The sequence below is a fragment of the Danio aesculapii genome, chromosome 17 (genome assembly GCF_903798145.1).
Source record: "Danio aesculapii chromosome 17, fDanAes4.1, whole genome shotgun sequence".
Lineage (NCBI taxonomy): Eukaryota > Metazoa > Chordata > Actinopteri > Cypriniformes > Danionidae > Danio > Danio aesculapii.
In genome coordinates this window covers 38,520,408-38,540,786 of record NC_079451.1, presented here as the reverse complement: position 1 = coordinate 38,540,786, position 20,379 = coordinate 38,520,408, and the positions used below count along the sequence as shown (strand labels likewise).

General features: G+C 35.2%; 2 protein-coding genes across 2 annotated transcripts in view; one reads left to right on the top strand and one right to left on the bottom strand.

The window, feature by feature from the left end:
* The window catches only part of jkamp (jnk1/mapk8 associated membrane protein), a 9,580-nt gene extending 149 nt beyond the window's left edge, over window positions 1-9,431 (bottom strand). Inside the window, 7 exon segments of the mRNA XM_056477623.1 lie at window positions 1-163; window positions 258-334; window positions 1,907-2,088; window positions 4,420-4,626; window positions 7,375-7,529; window positions 9,013-9,098; window positions 9,319-9,431. The exon segment at window positions 1-163 is cut by the window's left edge and continues 3 nt beyond it. Coding sequence (XP_056333598.1) covers window positions 1-163; window positions 258-334; window positions 1,907-2,088; window positions 4,420-4,626; window positions 7,375-7,529; window positions 9,013-9,098; window positions 9,319-9,322 — 874 coding nt within the window. The 5' untranslated portion in view covers window positions 9,323-9,431.
* Window positions 9,432-12,993: 3,562 nt separating this feature from the next.
* LOC130244787 (G-protein coupled receptor 135) lies at window positions 12,994-14,765 on the top strand. Its single transcript, XM_056477323.1, has one exon. It carries the CDS (start codon window positions 13,175-13,177, stop codon window positions 14,516-14,518), a length of 1,344 nt encoding a protein of 447 aa, XP_056333298.1. The 5' UTR covers window positions 12,994-13,174; the 3' UTR covers window positions 14,519-14,765.
* The last annotated feature ends 5,614 nt before the right edge of the window (window positions 14,766-20,379 follow it).

Sequence of the window (20,379 nt, the reverse complement as noted above, 5' to 3'; positions counted from 1 at the left end):
TCAGCAGGTAGAAGAGAGCGGGTCCAGGCACCAGAGCCAACAGAGGCAAATCCTGGCCTAGTTTATCCAGTCGGGATATAGAAATAATACCATACGCATGGAGAAGCCAATGGCTGAAGAGAACGACAAGCCGTTTCTTCTTGGCCACAAGGTTTTTGAAAGACTGTGGGAGATAAATCACAAACCGTCTTAATACAATTAGCATTGAATTTAAAATCAAAAGCAGAATAACATTTAAAGAAAAGGAAAGTATTTACCTGTATCTCTGAAGCTGACATGTAAACTGCCAACGTGACCAAGGATAAGACCAAAATAATGTACGGAAATGCATAGTCTGGTGAAATAAACAAAAGGGAAATATACATACAATGGTATTAGCTAAAACTAAGGCTATGCACATATGGATATGTTTGATGCTATCATTTCACAAAATCATATTTTTGTAATTAACACACACAAAATAACAGCACTGTTTTCAAAAAACTGCATTTTCAAATGCACAATAATGTGGCTATTGTGTAAATGAACAGTCAAAACACATAAAAATATAGACATTTTTCTGCTGAAAAGATTGAACAGACAGCCCCATTAACCTTCAACATACAAAACCCATCCATTTTTGTTACTTGAATGAAAATAAGCTTCGAGTGAAATAACATAAAAACCTTTAAAGCATTTATTTTTGTCATTTAGTTAATGCAAGTGTATTAGGGTGCTTTCACACTAGCACTTTTGGTCCGCACCCAGGTTATTTTGACATCAGAGTTCAATATGTTTAGCTAGTGTGAACAGTGTCTTCGAACTCTGTCTTCATCTGCGAACTCTGGTCTGGTTCACTTCTGATATGAATGCAATTGTACCAAATAACAGAAGTGAACCGCCAACAGTACAACAAACTTTAGTTTTGATAACGTTCATTCGTGCGTGTTTATCTATGTATCACCTTCCTTGGTGACAAGTGGGACTGACCCAGTGCAAACAGTGATAATGTATGCTTGTCTGCTCTAAAAACGACTTCTGCAGACATCACGTTATGTTCTGAACGTTTTTAATATTTTTGCAGCAGATAGACGCAAGTGGCTCTCTCTGTGTAACCAAAACCAAAAGATTCAGTGAAAGCCGAATATCCGTGATGTGCATATGTCTTTCCATTTTGGTGCCGTCGCTTCCGTGGCCACCACCTATAACAGCTGTACACACAACAACAGCTTGATGACGCAATCGTACCAGGGTTCAGAAGGAAAAAAGACACAAACCAGCTGAAAAGGTGGCAAGGTGGGGGACAATCTAACTTGGGTTTGGTCCAGGCAATTGAACCAAGTGTGAAAGCACCCTTAAAATAACTAAAACATAAATTAGACATTGAAAAAAAACTGTTATATTACTTAAATCTGAAGTTAAGATTAAAAATAACTAAAACATAAATGGAAAAAAAGTCATTAAAAAAATTATATTTCTCAAATTTGAAGTTATAAAACAACTAAACCATAAATAAAAAAAGACACTGAAACAAAACGAAAAAATAAATAAATAAATATTACTCACATTTTAAGTTAAAATTAAAAATAATTTTTCCATTTGTTTAAATTAGACCTTGATAAAACAAATAAAACATAAATTACTCAAATTTGAAGTTAAATAACTAAAACATAAATGGAAACATTTAACATTGAAAAAATTAAATAAAAAACCTGCAATATTACTCAAATTTAAGTTAAGATTAAAATAACTAAAACATAACTGGAAAAAATAGACATTGAAAACAAAACTAATAAAAAAAAAATAAGATTTCTCAAATTTGAAGTTAAGATCATTTAAAATGTGAGTAATACTATAGTTTTTATTTGTTTTTTTTTCAATCCCTAACTGTTTCATTTATGTAAAAGAGTTTTTTTTTTTTACTTACACAGCAGTCCTCCTCCAACTGCCTGCAGGACAGTAAGGATGGGAAAGAAGTACAGCGCTGCGTAGATGCTCTTAAAACGATCTGTCTTGCCTAAACCACATGCTATCTTTTTAACCAGAAGTGGCCGTAGAAGCATCATGAACACCAGACAGAAAGCGTAGTAGATCAACACGATGGTGTATCTGGAAAAAAAAACATCATGTCACAAATCAAGTTCAAGATAAGATAATTTGGTAATAAGACCAAATTATAGGATTTAAGGAACTGTATTTTTGTTTCATAAGTCTTAAAATATTGTAATAAAAATATTAGTTCTAACTTGTCTCTGTTTAAGGTAAGGAGCAGTATATTATAGCAATAAGCACCAAAGAAGCTGTGGCTTACAATATATTTATAATACATAAAAAGGGTAAATTCACAGTAAACCACAACTTCTTCATTCATTCATTCATTTTCTTTTCGGCTTAGTCCCATCCAGCCACAACCCAGCACTGGGAAACACCCATACACCCTTGCATTCACACATACATTACAGACAATTTAGCTTATTAATTCACCTATACCTGCTATATTCACAGCAACTCAAACCAGCAACCTTCTTGCTGTGAGGTGACAGTGCAACCCACTGTGCCACTGTGTCACCCACAACTTCTTTAAACATATTGCTTTTAAACAAAACAAAAGCAAATAAACTTTTTTTTATTCTGAGGTAGATTGAATAGTATGGAGGACCAAGAGTGCCAGTTAGAAATAAAATGAAGAATCAAATTATCAATTTAATAATTGAAGCATAAAAATGTATATAAATAAATCACAAATTAAATGAGCAAATAATGGACAAATAAAGACGTATTTAAATGTGTTTATTTAAAGTGTGTTTTTAAATGTCATTTAATATAGCAATAAAACAATGCATTTAAAAATAACTTTTAAATGTATAAATAAAAGGCAATTTTATAAATGTTTATTTAATTCATGTTTGATTAATGCGTTTTAAAACAATAAAAAACTCAGTGCTTCCCACACATAGACTTTATTATTCATGTGTCATCACCAAATATACTTGGGGCGGCCATTTATATACCTGGGCGGCCCGCCCAAGTCCATTGATGACACATGAATAATACTTTTATTATCATCCTTTTACACTTTTTGTATCACCCAAAGAAAGCCAAACATTTGCGATCGGTTAACCAGTGGAAAATATTCTCTCGCTCTGCACGTTTCCTACTGTGTGCATGAGAACCATCAACACACACATTCTCACGTGCTCTGCAGACCCAGAGATGCGCCTTTTGTGCTAAAATGCATCGGACCATAGTTTCTGAATCTCCTAAAATGTCAGAGATTCAGGTTTTACTTCCGCTTTCTAAAGTTGTCGTTATTTGTATGCGTTTCTGCATTAACTTTTCGCAGCTGACTGCGCACACTTAACCGCAAGAGAAACATTAAATGATTAATCATTTAATAAACAACTCCTATAAACTTCAATATATACTCGAAGAGAACAAAATATACTGTCTGCAAAATATTTGAGCGCCATTAGAAATGGTTAATCGACTAATTTGCCTTATTTAAATAATCTACTTTTTTTTTTTTGTAATTATTATAATTTTTAGCAACAATGTCTATTTTTATTTCTTTTTTCTGTTATTTATTTCTCATAGATTACATACTTTTTATATCTAAAATGCTTTGGCAATACTGTAAAAAAAAATGTCATGCCAATAAACCGAGAGAGAGAGAGAGAGAGAGAGACAGAGAGAGAGAGAGAGAGAGAGAGAGAGAGAGAGAGAGAGAGAGAGAGAGAGAGAGAGAGAGAGAGAGAGAGAGTCTTGTCAGTGGGTGCACATGGCTTCTAAATAGCACAAAAGTAAGAGAAATAGTGGATTTCTTTCAACATTTCTTTCAAATTTTATTTTAACAGACTTTTTAAAATAACTTTAACCCTTTGAAAAGAAAAAGTGTATAGCAGTGTAATAATAAATTAAAATATAGTTTAAAAAAATAAATAAATACATTTTTAAAAAATCACTTTTTTTTTGTTTGACGCATGGCTCCTTAAAAGGGCCATGAAACCTCCCTCTTTCGGTTCAAGTCTACCTCAGAAATTTTTCAAAAAGTGGCCAGAAATGGGCATGGAGCGCTGTGAGCAGAGGGAGGAGTGGGCATGGCTGCCAGAGCAGGGAAAAAACAGGGGAGCGAAACACTGCCAGTTGGCTCACAAAATGAAACACAAACAGTGGGGAGACCCATGATTTTATAGTTTATAAAGTTAAAATGCAAAAAAATAAACAGTAATTTAATGCCCTGCTACATATGTTATTCGTAATTTCATATACACATAACCACAATTTTTTATCATTATAAAGATAATCGTGATATCTAAGGACCTCTCTCCTCCTCAATGTGTCAAATAATGTAACAATGTGTCAATAGCGTAAAGCCTAGAAACCAACAGATATAACTGTTGCCTCAAATCATATAAATATATCACTATAAAAGCCACTCACAGAGGGAACACAGCCTCCTGTGTACAGTGCAGCGTGGTGACGTAGTCGGGGCTGGGGTTATACAGCATGGTGTACCAGTCTGAAAGCATCTTCACCTCACAGGAACGAATATACAGCTGGCCGACAGGATCATTGAGCAGCAGAGTCACTACAGCAGCAACTGTGCATTCAAACAGGGCCGTAATATGCTGGAAAAGGGCACTTGAGCTGTTGATGACATTAAGAAACAACGGGTTAATCTGAATAGCTCACTCTACAGATTCACTGTCAATGGTTTTGGCAGAGTATTAGAAAATTCCATCTACACAACAGCACTTCCTCAATAATAGTCACCGCCACTGGCCACTTTAACTGAAAGACTATTCCACCTGTAAATTTGGGATTTGGTTTTCAGAATAATAAAACAGAAACATGCAAAATACACTTCTATCTCACTTTATTAATCTGTGTGTGCAGATTTCAATTACAATACCTATTTAAAAATCACAATAATTCTTAAATCTTCATAAATCTTCACTTCCATAAATCTTAATTAACCCCAAGTTAATAAATCTTCACTTCAGCAGCACTGACAAACCATTTTATACATTCATTTTTCATACTGTTTTTACAAAGAGACATGTTCATAAATAATTTCTCTGATTATATACACTTGAAGTCAGAATTATTAGCCCCCCTTTTCATTTTTTTTTCTTTTTTAAATATTTTCCAAATTATGTTTAACAGAGCGAGGAAATTTTCACAGTATGTCTGATAATATTTTTTCTTCTGGAGAAATTTTTATTTGTTTTATTTCGGCTAGAATAAAAGCAGTAAAAAAAAACATTTTATGGTCAATTATTATTAGCCCCTATAAGCTTTTATTTTTTTTAATAGTCTACAGAACAAACTATCAATATACAATAACTTGCCTAGTTACTCCAACCTGCCTAGTTAACCTAATTAATCTAGTTAAGGCTTTAAATGTCACTTTAAGCTGTATAGAATATTATTTACCGTCATCATGACAAAGATAAAATAAATTAGTTATTAGAAATGAGTTATTAAAACTATTATGTTTAGAAATGTGTTGAAAAATCTTCTCTTCGTCAAACAGAAATTGAAGTAAAAAAAACAGGTGCTGATTTTTTGTATTTTTGTTCATCCTTGGCCCAAAAATGTATACTTTTATTATGGTCAACTGCTCAGGTACCCTCATTAATATTGTTAATACATGGTTGAGCCAGGCAACAACTCTTCTGCCACTGGAAAAACTGACTCTTAATTTGCATCAGAGATCTGAACTGTTTATGTGGATATGGTCCACTTTCTGGAACTTTAAGGATGCTCCATGACTAGCCTTTGTCTTTTTAATCTTGGTTTATAATATTCTTTTAGTTCTGTTTTTGCTCTTGCATATGCAACTGAATGTATAACAAGAACTTATGTATACATTGATACAAGATATCAGTACCACAGTTGTTTATATGAGAATCTGTGTTAATATTTAAACATAAATATAAAAAAAGAGATATTTATATTGAAAAAACATTTGAAAACAAAGTGTCAAGAAATAAAATTGTACTTAATCCTATTTTTAAGCTTAAAAAATATGCAAATTAGGGTTGGATTGATAGACACGATCCTAAGATACACACTTAGACCCCATTTACACGAATACGTCTTGGTTTTAAAATAGCATTTTAGAACGAAAACGATCCACGTCCACACTGGCGTTTCATCTAGCATTTCTGAACAGCCCTCCTTCCACACTATACTGCTGAAAACGCACATCACGTGACCACACACACACACACACTTTCAAGCGCTGCAGCGTATGGCACGTCTGAGCACCAGCAGTCAGCAGGTGCTTAGAGCACAATATCCCAGAGAGCAGTGCACGTCGGACAGTTTATCAAGGACGTACCGCTGGATCGCGTCTCACTATAGTTGTTAAACATGATATTTAATTAATCTTGTCTCTATTCAACAACTTTTCGTCTTTTGAATTATCAGGTAACGCATCACAGCGTCAGTACACTTCTTCAATCTTTCGCTTTCACACTTGCACTTAATCATTTAAGTGAAAACCTCAGATACTGTTGGTTGGTTGCGGTTCATTGTGCACATTTTTAACCAAACAAGTTTGTCGACGCCATTATAACGACACAGATCACTCTGCCTATTTATGCCAGAGTCTTGCGGAAAAAGTGATTGACAGGTGGTCATTTGTGTAACTTTATTATATTATTATTATTTATTTATGATTTGGTTATGGGTAAAACAAAGACCATGTGGGTCAGGTATTGAAACAGTAGGCTACAAATAATTAATTTGTCATGAATTAATTCATTAATAATTAATTCACCGCTGCATACTACGACGATGCTTTTGTCCATCGTGATGTTTCACATTAGACATCGTACGATGCCAAATTGGACGACATTGCCCAACCCTAATGCAAATAAGCACATATTTCATCAATTAAGTAATGCTTCATTTGCATATTTAAACATAACATTTTAATAAACTGTTATGTAAAACAAACATGTTTTCAGTTCTTAAAGAAACCAATCAACAGAGGAAATATAGTGATAAATTTAGAACTTTTTTTTTTACTCTATTCGCCTGCAGTCCCTTTATTAGGTACACTTGCTTGTTTACTCAAATATCTATTCAGCAAATCACATTGCACTTGATCCATTTAAGCATGTAGATGTGGTCAAGATGATCTGCTGAAGTTTAAACCAAGCATCAGAAAAAATTAGACTCTGAAAATGTCATGGTTATTGGTGCTGGACAGATTAGTATTGTATAGTATTATATTAGTATTTAATAACTGATTTACAAAGAATAATTTAAAATCCATACAGAATGTTTTTGGTATCCTATCAAAATCCTATGAAAATGTAGCTCTGAAGGCAAAAGTGAGTGTATATTGTTTTCCAGTTTACCACCATAAATACAGCTTATTACCTCTTTTTCCCAGAATACCACTCGATAAAGAACCAGTGCAGGACCAGAGGCAGCATCGCCATGAAGCCCAGGTACAGCCAGTCATAGAGATCAGGAGATCCAGTGCATTTCATACAGAACTTCTCCAAGTTCGTCCTCTCGCCCCGAGGACAAACCTTCATAATGAAAATGATAAAATGACTTCAAAACAAAGTAAATCTCATCCCCTGTGCAATCACATCTATCAGCACAATCAAAACTGCTCTTGAATGACCAGGAAAAGTTATAAACTTTAAATATGACCCACTAGTTAACATCATTTAACACATTAACTAACAATACATTTGTTATTGATATGCAGATGTTGTGCAGTTATTTGTTGTTGTTACATTAGTTGTAATGTTATGGTTCTAAATTATTCATCTTTAATAACATAAAATACATAAAACAATAAAAATACAAATGTTTAGTGTTTAACTGTTAGTTCATGTTCATAAAACATTCCCAAATTATACAAATACAGCACTTGATTAATGAATTAGTAAATGTTGTAATTAATCTTAAGATTAATCACTACTTCAAAAGCATTTTTGTTTATTTCATTTATGGTAAACAAATTGAACCTTACTGTAAAATATTATCAGAAAATGGAATTAACAGTGATTCACTAAATCACATACTACTAAGTATTAACCTATTTTAAATAAGTACTTCATGACCTCTAAAAAAAGGTAAGCTCAGTTCAATTAAACAACACTTAATAATACATTATTGAAATCGATCGTTGTTTTTGTCAATGTTGAAAAATGTTTAATACAAGTTTTAGAAGTAACGTTATCTTTCATGTTAACAAGTGTAACTTTTTTTATTACGAAATATGTACAAACTTAGTACCAACATATACATCTCACAACAATTAAAAAAAATAAATAAATATGAGACAAAAGTATATTAACAGTATAAAATCAAAGGTATAAACATGGTTGCCAGCGGTAAAAAAAAATTTGATAAAAAAAAAATAATAATATTAAACTTGCTTGACTATGGTATCAATTTAGTGTGTTCAATTTACTTAGGGTGCATGTTATTTGGACTGTGGGAGGAAACCAGACGAAACTTCAAGACGAAGATATTGAGATAAGAAATCTGGTTATTTATAGTGAATTAGGAATCATCTGATTGGATAATCGATCATGAGCTGATGCTGGAACAGCTGAGAACAATCATAAGCACGTGATACTCTCGAAATTTGTTTAGAAATAAACTTCACTTAAGGTTTATTACAAGAAACCTTTGACAGAAATTTGTGTTTTTCTGGTTGATATGCAAGTACATTAAGCCACGTTTTTTATCATGTTAAGCGTTTTTAAAATTTCCCCAACACTGCTTACAGTCAATTAAGTGGTGCTGATGTTGTTTTGAAGTCATATTTACATGTGATTTCAGTTCGAATAGTCAAATTACAATAGTAAACAATATAGGGAGCATGTCACATGTTGTCACTGAACGAATGTGTGAATAACCAACTGTGTAGACAAGACAACTGCGCTTATTGACTGTTCAACGGTGTTATTCATACGAATTATTGAATTTGTGCACATTGTAATATAAAGTATGTGTGTTTTACAACAAAAGACTGATGTAAAATGAGAAACTTACCCCACATTCTCCCCACATATCAGTAGTATCATTAGTGCTGGTTCTTCCACAGTAAAGCCCAGGACAAGTGGAGCTCATTGCCACAGCTGCATTACACGCAGAAAAAAACACTATCAAATAATGACAATGACGACGACAACAACAACAACAACAACAACAACAACAACAACAACAACACAATAACGGCATCTTATTAAAATGTTATGGCAGCAAACTATAGCGACGTGATTGACAACAAGAAGCCAACGCTGAATAGCATTCTAATAAGATGTCAGTACTTAATTAATATTGGCTGATTTAACATACCCATTTCGTAAGCAGCATTACAAACCGAGCAATCGCCCAGTTTATTTGATTAGTTGATTTTAAACTGTAATGACCGAAACGACGTAACAGAAACCGGAAGAACGTCTCCGTCTTCTTCGCGTAATGTGAGAGGTGTTGCCAAAAGTCAACTGTTACACAGCGCCGCGCACTGGTGTACAAGAACGCGTCTGAAATGTCCAGTAATATTTTGAATAATATTTTCTGAAATACCCTCTAAATAGCACATTCTGTGCAATTTTACCAATGTACGTTGGCTACTGCTGCCTACAGCCTTTTCTTATTGGGTAAGGGCCTCTATTTACATCAGTCAGTTAGTAATCCACACACCCAAACGAGTTTGGACACGTGCAATAATTCAGTAATTTGCTACCGTTTGGCACACACTGAATCTGCAGATTTCCACAGATTTTGTTTTGATTGAATTATTTACTTAAATAATTGTTACGTGCAACAATTATTGCAAATATATAGCATATTTATTCAGTTTTTATATTAGTTTCAGTAATATATTACCGTTTTTTGGTCTTTGGTCCATTTCTCAGAGAATTGAAATGCTCAAAACTCCCTGTTCAGTCTTCAGATCAGAGAAGCCGTTTCTCATTGCTCTCAACAAGTTGCAAACGCTTACGTACGTCCATGCAAAAGATTATGTGCAATTATATGAAAATCTCTGATGTTTCCCGCATTATCAATTGCTTGATGTTAATCAAAATGTGTTATTTTGGTCTCTGTTGAATAGAGTGGTAACAGAGAGGTAACATCTCTGGTGATAGAGAGTCGTCGTCGTCAAGAAGGTCGCTGGTTCGAGTCCCAAATGGGTCAGTTGGCATTTCTGTGAGGAGTTTGCATGTTCTCCTCGTGTTGGCGTGGATTTCCTGCGGGTGCTCCGGTTTCCCCCACCGTCCAAAGACATGCGCTATGGTGAATTAAACGGACTAAATTGGCCATAGTGTATGTGCGTGAATATGTAATAAATAAATATTGAAGAGAGAAATTAAGAGAACATAAAAAACTGTGGACCTAGTTACTAAATAATTAATAGTTTAAAAACTGCTTATTTTTTTACAGTGTCATATGAATTTAATAGAGAGAATATGTACGTCTAATGTATAACTGTAATAGAATTTAATTTTATTTAATTTATTATTTAGTTACATTTTATATTGAATGTTCAGTAAATTTTAGGGGCATTTTTCAATACACCTCCAAGATTCTTTAGAAGGGCTTTGTTTGAATAGACAGACAGACAGACAGACAGACAGACAGACAGACAGACAGACAGACAGACAGACAGACAGATAGATAGATAGATAGATAGATAGATAGATAGATAGATAGATAGATAGATAGATAGATAATTGTGCGTTAAGGGCACCGTCTGCAGCTATGAATCAGCGGCTGCGTGCGTACAAACTACAACAAATGAAACCAATCTTCATAAGAAAGTGCGTAATTCAGCTGGAAAAAAATGAGGACCGGTGTCATGGCAACGGCTTCAAACGTCACGGGGAGGGGCAGGGCCTGCATCTGTATCACAGAAATAAAACAAGCAGGTAGAGCGGCCGCGACAATAAAATCGAGTGAAACTGTGGGCGGACGGCGGTGAAATGCAACTTATTAGACAAACATGTAAACATTCGCTGGCTATTAAAACTTTACCATGGTAGTAGTAAAAATTAAAAGTATTTTGCATGTGGCTACTGAACGGCTGAGTCACATCCGTCTGTTAGACGACGGATTAGACGACGAGATTCACGACGAGATTTTCATAAGTTTTGTGTGGTGTTGATTTTTTTTTTTGAACTGGACGAGGAAATCAACATGCCATGGATAATTGAAACATGGAAACATTTTCATTGATCATGTGGAAGTTTAAATAGGCTAGAGTTGCTATAAGGTTATGCTAGTAAATTCTCATTTCTGTGGTGTTCTTTATTTGCCCATTGGTTAAATCATGCCAAACTGCCAAATTAGTTCTGTATCAATAATAAAAATAAAGAAATATCGTACAAACAAAGATTTTAGGCCAATATTTCATATAGGCCCACCTCTAGCATCTGTTTTTTTCACTGTTTACACACAAGACTATTTTGAAAAGATTCTAGACTACATTGACCCTTTAACTGGTTGTTAAAGGGTTAATGTCGCTAGTTAGTTAACACACTGCATTTTTGTTCAATACATCCCATAATTTATAAAATATCAACCTCTACGAAATGGTTGATATGTGGGTTTTATGGTAAAAATGCTGGGATTAATATATATATACTATGAAAAATATGAAGTGTAAGACCAATTTATTTTAAAACATAATCAAAATAAAACATTATAACAAAATCATCTTTATTTTTTTAAAGTACGCCATAAAATATTTCAGATTTAACACACTTTCTTGTTTTATTTATAATAAAACCAAAATCAAGTATAGCAGTGCAACAGAATTATGTTTGTTTGATTTCTCATTCTTTAAATGACTTTAACAGTCATTATTATGGTCAACCATTTGGTAGAGTAGGCATTTAAAATATATGTGTATATTTTATGTATTTATACACAGAGAATAAATAAATAAACTTTAAACGTATACATGGGCTCAAAGTGAACCCAATTTTTCAAATTTTTGTGCTGACTTACAAGTCAAACAGAAAATTTGATTCAATACATTGTACATTTTGGTCCCAATATCTTATGGCTGCCTATTAAAAGGTGCCTGTTACATTTCTCACCACTTGTCAGAATGCACCGATCAGTCGCCATTGATTACTGTACAAATAACAAATATAGTCGATTTCCATATGCATCTATGAATGAATTAACTCAATTATTATTTAGTTACAGCATGCCAAACTGACCAAACTAGCTCTGTATCAATAATAAAAATAACGAAATATCGTACAAAACAAAGGTTAAGCCCAATATTTCATATAGGCCTACCTCTAGCATCTGTTTTTTCACTGTTTACAAGATTATTTTTGGATAGATACTAGGCTATTAATAAAAAAACTGAAAGGTATGATGAAAATGTGTATATTTGAAGTGTTTTTACACAGAAAATAAAATTTAAATGTATAAGTGGGCTCAAAGTAAACCCAATGTTTCACATTTTCACATTTACTAGTCAAACTACGTTTGTACATTTTTGTCCAAAAATCTCACAGACCATTTTGAGGGACGTAAACAATAACAATAATGTATTTCCTGTTTAGCATATTTAAATTTCATAGCTTCTGAGAATCCAAAAATATTGATAAATAATCCTGTGGCAGGTGTTTTAACGTAAAGTTATCATTGAATTGCTTCTTGTTACAGTTATGAAATAGTTTGACAACAAGCAGGACATGGGCCAATGACATCACCACATTTAAATGGTCTAGCCTAGGCCTATAGCTCCTTATCAAAAGGTGCCTGTTACTTACCACTTGTCAGAATGCACCGATCACAGTCGCAATTGAAAACTCTACAAATAAGAGACACTCATATAGTCGATTTCCATATGCATTTACGATATTAATTAACACAATTACAACACACAACAAGAAGATTAAGCCTCTAAATTAAGGAAAAATACAGAATGACAAAACGTAAGCTGTCTGTGGGCCTCCAAGCGCCCCCTGCAGGAGTAAACGCGTTTCGTCAAGCAATAAAAATAAGCGAGCAGCATCGACAGCCCATCTGTAACGGGGGAGGGCACGGGAAACATTCTTTACTCCAAACACACTGTATGGCATCAAAGGACTACATATGGACCATCCAAGCTTACACTCATTTTTACTGTGAAACGGGCACGGGAGAAACTGACAAGGGATGAATTCTCCTCCACCCCACACCGTGTCCAATGGATCTCCCCGGCATCATCAACAACACAACCGCGGACAACATGTCGGGTTCGGGCTTCATTCTAGAGATTGTGACCACCAAACCGGGGGTAAACATGCTGAGCACTCAGGCCAGCAACTACACGGAGGTGCACCGCGACATCCCGGTGAGGAGTTCGGAGGGGAACTCGGTTCTCCAGGGCATCGCAGTGGCCGCGCAGGCGCTGCTGCTCCTGGCCATCTTCTTACTGTCCAGTCTGGGTAATTCAGCGGTTGTGGTGGTCATAATCAAACACAGGCAACTGAGAACGGTCACAAATGCATTCATCATGTCCCTCTCCCTCTCCGACTTCCTCACGGCGGTTCTTTGTTTACCCTTCTCCTTCATGATGCTCTTCAGCAAGGATGGAAAGTGGATGTTTGGGGAGCCCTTCTGCATCGCCAATGGGTTTTTCAACACCTGTTTTGGCATTATCTCCACACTGACCATGACTCTCATCTCGTTCGACAGGTATTACGCAATCGTCCGGCAACCCCAAGCCAAAATCGGCCGCAGGCGAGCGATCCAGCTCCTGGTGGCCGTTTGGTTCTCCGCCGTGGTCTTTTCCTTTCCCTGGTACCTGTTTATGGAGACCTCCGGGCGCTTGGTGGTGCACAAACAAGGGTTTTATCACTGCATGTACGTGTTCCACTCTGGCACCTCCAGGATGGGCACCGCATACAGTATATCTTTAATAGTAATCTGTTACCTGCTTCCCTTCGCCCTCATGTGCTTCTGCCACTACAACATCTGCAAAACTGTCCGGCTGTCGGAGATCAGGGTGCGGCCGGTCACCACTTACGCGCACCTGTTGCGCTTCTACAGCGAGATGCGCACCGCGACCACCGTGCTCATCATGATCGTGTTCAGCATCTTCTGCTGGGGGCCCTACTGCCTAATGGGCATCATCACCGCGCTCGGAAACTACTCTTTTACCCCTGCTATGGATACCGTGGCTATTTGGATGGCGTGGGCAAACGGTGCCATTAATCCTTTGATTTACGCCATAAGGAACCCGAATATATCCATGCTGTTGGGCAGGAGCAGAGAGGAGGGATACAGGACTAGAAACATCGCCGCGTATCTGTCCACGCAGACGCAGCGCAGGGACGCGGTTCGAAGCCGGGCTGACCGGATTCGGGACCGGTACGTGAGCCGGCACGGCGCAAACAGCCGCCTGTCTTCCTCCAGCCCGGCCAACGGGGGGGATGTGGCCATGTGGGCCTGTAAAAACCCAGCGGTTTTCTTCTGCAGAGACGCGCATCCAGATACAATAACTGAACCACCGGTGCCAAAAGTTGAGACTGCTGACACCAGTCTGTAATAGCGCGGTCACACTTTATAATGACAAGGGGAGGTACTACAGGTGCACACTGGCTCCAAGCTTTCACACTCAAATTAAAAGTTAGTGTATTAGATCCAATGGCAATCAGGTGGAAATTGATATAACGAGATAATTTACATAAACACTGAAAATGTTCCGTTGCATATGGTTAATTTCATAATTAGTTACAAAGAAATTGCAAACAGAAGTAAATTAAACTGAAGACAGACATTTATAGGCTATTAAAATCGCCAACTCATTTTAATTTATTGTAAATGTTTCCATTTATCAGATAATCAAGTGATAATTTACTCAGTAAGTAAACCTTTTTTACTTGACTGCAAAGATCTGATTTTAATCTATATATTTTTAATTATATAGATTTTTTAATCTTTCCTTGGTAATCAAATAACATTTCTATAATAATGTTTTTTTCATATTTGCTAAATAAGCTTTTATCAAAAGTAGCTGACAATCACAAATCATTAAGTAGTTTTTTTTTTTGCATTAAATAAAAATCTAACATGTAATATTTTCCGTAGGGATCATATATTTCTACAATGTTTATTTAAGTTCATAATGTATTCATCACCAAGTGTCAGTTTCCTGCAAGAAACAGAAAAGTCACCTGTAGTCTACCTCCCTTCAGACTTCAGTAAATCATGTGCACTCAGATTGAAATGTATGAATTAACATTTGACAGTTCCAACTATTTTAATGTACAATAAATCTAACAAGACTAATAAATCATTAAATAATCAATAAATAATTCAATAAAAAAATCAATAAATAATTATTTATACTAATAAATAAATTACAATAAATCTAAAGACTAATTAGAACAACATATTAGATTTTCTTAAACCCCTAAGATGTTTTCTAACCACCTAAGAAAACAGAGCCATGCCACACCTATTAGTATTTTTGTGTCAAAAACAAATTCTGCCTGAATTTAATAATCTGCGACAGGTCACTTCATAATCTGGGACATATGTATTTGGCCTGAAAAAGTATATATTTGCCATATTTATCAAAGTCAAAGTCAGCTTTATTGTCAATTCAGCCACATGTACAGGACATATAGAGAATCGAAATTACGTTACTCTCAGACCCCTAGGTGCCTAACATATGATATTAATATAAAATGTGCATGCCAAACACATTTTTACCAATTTTTTAAAAGTGTGTGTGTGTGTTTAAGTATTTTGTTACATGAATAGATCACAAATATAATTTGACAACAATTAGGAACATTGTCTTATTTATGACATGTTTATGTCCTTAACATTAATCTGGTCAGAATCCTGTCACTGACCTTGTCATCCAATTTTGATGAGAGCTTCCTGATTGACAAGCGCCCTGTACCCCCCTGTGGAACCCCCCTATGAAGTCTACCCCAATGAAAGAGATTTCACTCACATGAAGTCCATGCTAAATATATGATAAAAGTCCTGTTGACTGAATTTTGTTAGAACAGAAGTAAACACACTGAAGTTTAGGTGTCCCAGATTACCCAAATTCACCCTATATTTAAAGTCGAAGTAGGTCATTTCTTTATCACTGGCACCACCCAGCAGAACAAAACGATAACTCCGTCCACAAATCACGCCATTGCTTGATTGATTTAGTATGAAGTAAAACAAGTCGTTTAGTCAGAACAAAGAGAATAATTAATAGCGTCACAGTGTTGAAGATTTAAATTCTTCAGCTTTAACTGCTACCAGGCCTAACAGTGAGTCAAAATTTAAAGGGATAGTTCAACATAAACTGAAAATTCTGTCTTTATTTACTCAGTTTGAGTTTCTTTCTTCTGTTAAACACAAAAGAAGATGTTTTGACGAAAGATGGAAACCTGTAACCATTGCCTTTCATAGATTATGCTTTCTGTATATGGTTACAGGTTTTCAGCTATTTCAAAATGTTTTCTTTTTTGAGTTCAACTGGAGAAATAAATTCATAAAGTTTTGGAAACACTTGAGGGAGAGTAAAACAGTGTGTAAAATATTCATCTTTGGGTGTACTATCCCTTTAATGATTTCAGTTTACATTAACTTAAAGGGATAGTTCACCCAAAAATACAAATTTACTCAATAGTTACTCATCAAACCTTCATTCAAGTGTTTCTTATTCTGTTGAAGACAAAAGAAGATACTTTGAAGAATGTTTAAAAAATGTGGGAAACTTGAGAATATAGATATAAAGATATACATATTTACTCGATATTTACTCATCAAACCTTCATTCAAGTGTTTCTTATTCTGTTGAACACAAAAGAAGATATTTTGAAGAATGTCTCAAAAGACATGTGGAAAATGGGGTAAAAAAAGATATGGAGATAAATGGCTACCGGTTTCCAACCTTTTTCAGAATATCTTATTTTGAGTTCAACAGAAGAAATATATTCATAAAGTTTTGGAAACACTTGAGGGAGAGTAAAATAGTGTAAAATATTCATCTTTGGGTGAACTATCCCTTTAATGATTTCAGTTTACATTCACTTAAAGGGATAGTTCACCCAAAAATACAAATTTACTCAATAGTTACTCATCAAACCTTCATTCAAGTGTTTCTTATTCTGTTGAAGACAAAAGAAGATACTTTGAAGAATGTTTAAAAAATGTGGGAAACTTGAGAATATAGATATAAAGATATACATATTTACTCGATATTTACTCATCAAACCATCCTTCAAGTGTTTCTTATTCTGTTGAACACAAAAGAAGATATTTTGAAGAATGTCTCAAAGGACATGTGGAAAATGGGGTAAAAAAAGATATGGAGATAAATGGCTACCAGTTTCCAACATTTTTCAGAATATCTTATTTTGAGTTTAACAGAAGACAATAAAACTCGATCGAGTTTGAAACAAGTAAATGACAGAATTGTCATTTTTGGAACCATCTCCAAGTTCATGCATTATGTACTCGTATATTGTTTATGATTTACTTATATGTCATTATAAAGTGTTACCGCATTTTTACATGTAAGGCCTTTGTCCTTTGATGCTAAATCAGCTTTTATTTGTAACTGAACTCTCCAACCATAAGTTTATTATCGTAATGAATCAGCAGCTGTAGAGAGTGTGTGTGTGTGTGTGTGTGTGTGTGTGTGTGTGAATTGCCAAGATGAAAGTTACTCTTGAGCCTAATGCAAATGCTTTACAACACTGTGAATGAACCCGAGGGTTTACAGATAATTCTCATATTGCCTAAAACCATATCACATCACGCTCTTCACCATCCGCTCTGCGCTGATCTGGAATATCAACAGTGTCATTTCGAGCGGAGAGGATTTCGTCACTAATTCAGTGATCAGTCGTGATGACATGGTCATGTAGGAAATAGGGCTAGAACTCTTTTTATTGTCATTTCATCATTGTGGAATGTCTTTTTTTTTCTCGCTTGTACGTTTACACTCTTCACACTTGAATTTTTAAAACACGCCGTGCCATCTGAACCATGACTGTACCTGCTATACGAAAACACAATCACACGAAATAAGAATGAGGTATGATTTGTGTCATTAGGAAAATCATCGTATTGTATTTCTGCCAAATAATTGCTCAGATTTTATCTTAAAGGAACCAGATTAGATTTTTGGAAGACCTGTAAATAGAACCAACAAACTGCCATGATTAAATGTAGCATGGTTTACACAAGAAATGCTTTCATATCAGTATTTAAACATGTGAAATCATTTATTTCAGCCTTTGAAGCATGAATGTATCGGTTTATGAATTCACATGACCATCAATTTTAATTTTTCGATATTAGTTTCATATCTCTGTCAGTGCTTCTTCATGTTTTATGATGATATGTTGAACTTTTTTAACAAACATTGGTCAACGTTAGACCAGTCTCAGAAATACACAGAGGCTTGTCTGACAAAAGCACATGGTCTTTTATATATATATGAAACCTTCCTTGAAGCAGATGTATTTTAGAGATATTAGCAAGCATCAAATTATTACTTTCTGTTAATAATATGTTCATTTTATCACAATTTGAATGAGCTTACTCCTTTTAGAAAATTTTAAGTCACTTCAGCCGTTCAAAAGAGGTTTGTCCAAATAAAGTTTGAATATGCTTTATCAACTTTTGCGTCGGGTTATGTCTGATTTCTCTTCATAGTGTTTGAAACTATCATTTAGGCTATTTAATTATTTTCTACATTTTCGTTATTTCACAATTAATAATGAAGAACGAGCAAGCCAGCAAGCATTTTTTGTTTTTATAAGATGTCTAATAGACGTCTAAACATAGTCGTCTTGTCTAAAACAAGGCGGAAAGTCAGTGAAAATCTAATAGACGTCTAAGGGTGTTTTCACATCTGCCTTATTTATTTCGGTTGAATTGCACTAGAGTTTTTTTCCCTCTTGGTGTGGTTTGTTTGGGCAGGTGTGAATGTAGCAATCGCACTCGAGTATGCACCAAAAGCAGACAAAAAAAAAAAAAAGTGTACCAAGACCTCCTTGAAGAGGTGGTCTCAGTCTGATTTCAATCAAACCCTGGAGCGGTTTATTTGTGTTCGGAGAACATAATTCGAATTAAAACAGACCTGCTTTTTGGACTAAAGCCGCCTTTGACTGCAAACGACAAGGGACAGACCGGAAGTCACTCGTTTTCAATGGAGAGTAGTCCAGGAACTGTGTGGAGCTCCGTTTATCTCTGTGTAGGGAAAATTCGGATTCGATTTGAGCTGCGGATATGTTGAAATATTAACTATATTAAATATAAATATAAGTTATAGAAATAGAACTCCTGCGACTAGGTCGTATGCGACCGGCCGTGATGTATTCCAGTGTTCTTTTTTTATTCCAGGGTTTTTTTCGTTATTTTTTTTCTCTGAAAAAAGTCTATTAAAATTTTTTTTCTATTCATAAATGAGTAATAAAAATATTTTTTTATGTTGTCTCCACATTCCCTACTAAATTTTTAGCGGTCTATGAGTTTATTCGTTAATTTAAATCATGGTGAATGCACGGAGAATAAAGGCTCTTACTTTTGCACTCCATTTCTGACATTGCGAGACAGCTTCTTTCCCATGGTGCACAACAAAACTGAAAATTCTGTGCAACTGCCACAAGGGGACGTACTCCGACAGTCGTGTCCAAATGTCATGTGCAGTGGAGAGAGAGAGAGCGAGAGAGAGATGGGGGCAGGGGGGGGTGACATTACCTGATAGATCATTGGTAATATTTCCAGATGGTGACCGTGTCACAGTTTAGCTAAATTAACTTATGCCTCCTCCTGATGTGACTTGCGATGCATTAAAACATTGTTTTCCAGCCACAGCCGCACTTCATTCTCAAAATGTATAGTTTGTCTAAAGTGATGTATACAAACTATTTAGTATACTATGACCAGGGATACAATAAGCCAGCACAGTCGTCCCTCCATAGTAAGCAGCGACATTTTGCGTCTGCCGGTTTGTTTACTTGCAGGATTTCCATTGGCATTTTCCCGCACGTTAATCAAAAATCAAGCAGTTTAGGAAATACGTTCAATAACATCTATGATGTCAATTTTGTCACATGACTGCATTTTGGTGGTTGTTGCTAGATCGAATATGGTTGCAGCCGAATGTTAACAAGAATTATTTATATTATTTATGAAATTTCCCATTTATTGTATTTTATTAACATCTACCCTTAGCCCAACCCTAAACCCAATCGTCACAGTAACGTAAAAACAGTAGTTGTAAGGTGTATTATTTATGTTATCTATTAAATAATCTCTGGTCAGTACCATCTTACCCCGAAAAGGAGGATTGACTTTGTAAAAGCTGGGGAGGAACCCTGCCAACAGCAAAGGACAATGTTGGGCCTCCTTCACTCTGACTCCTCCAGCTCCTTGGCAGTT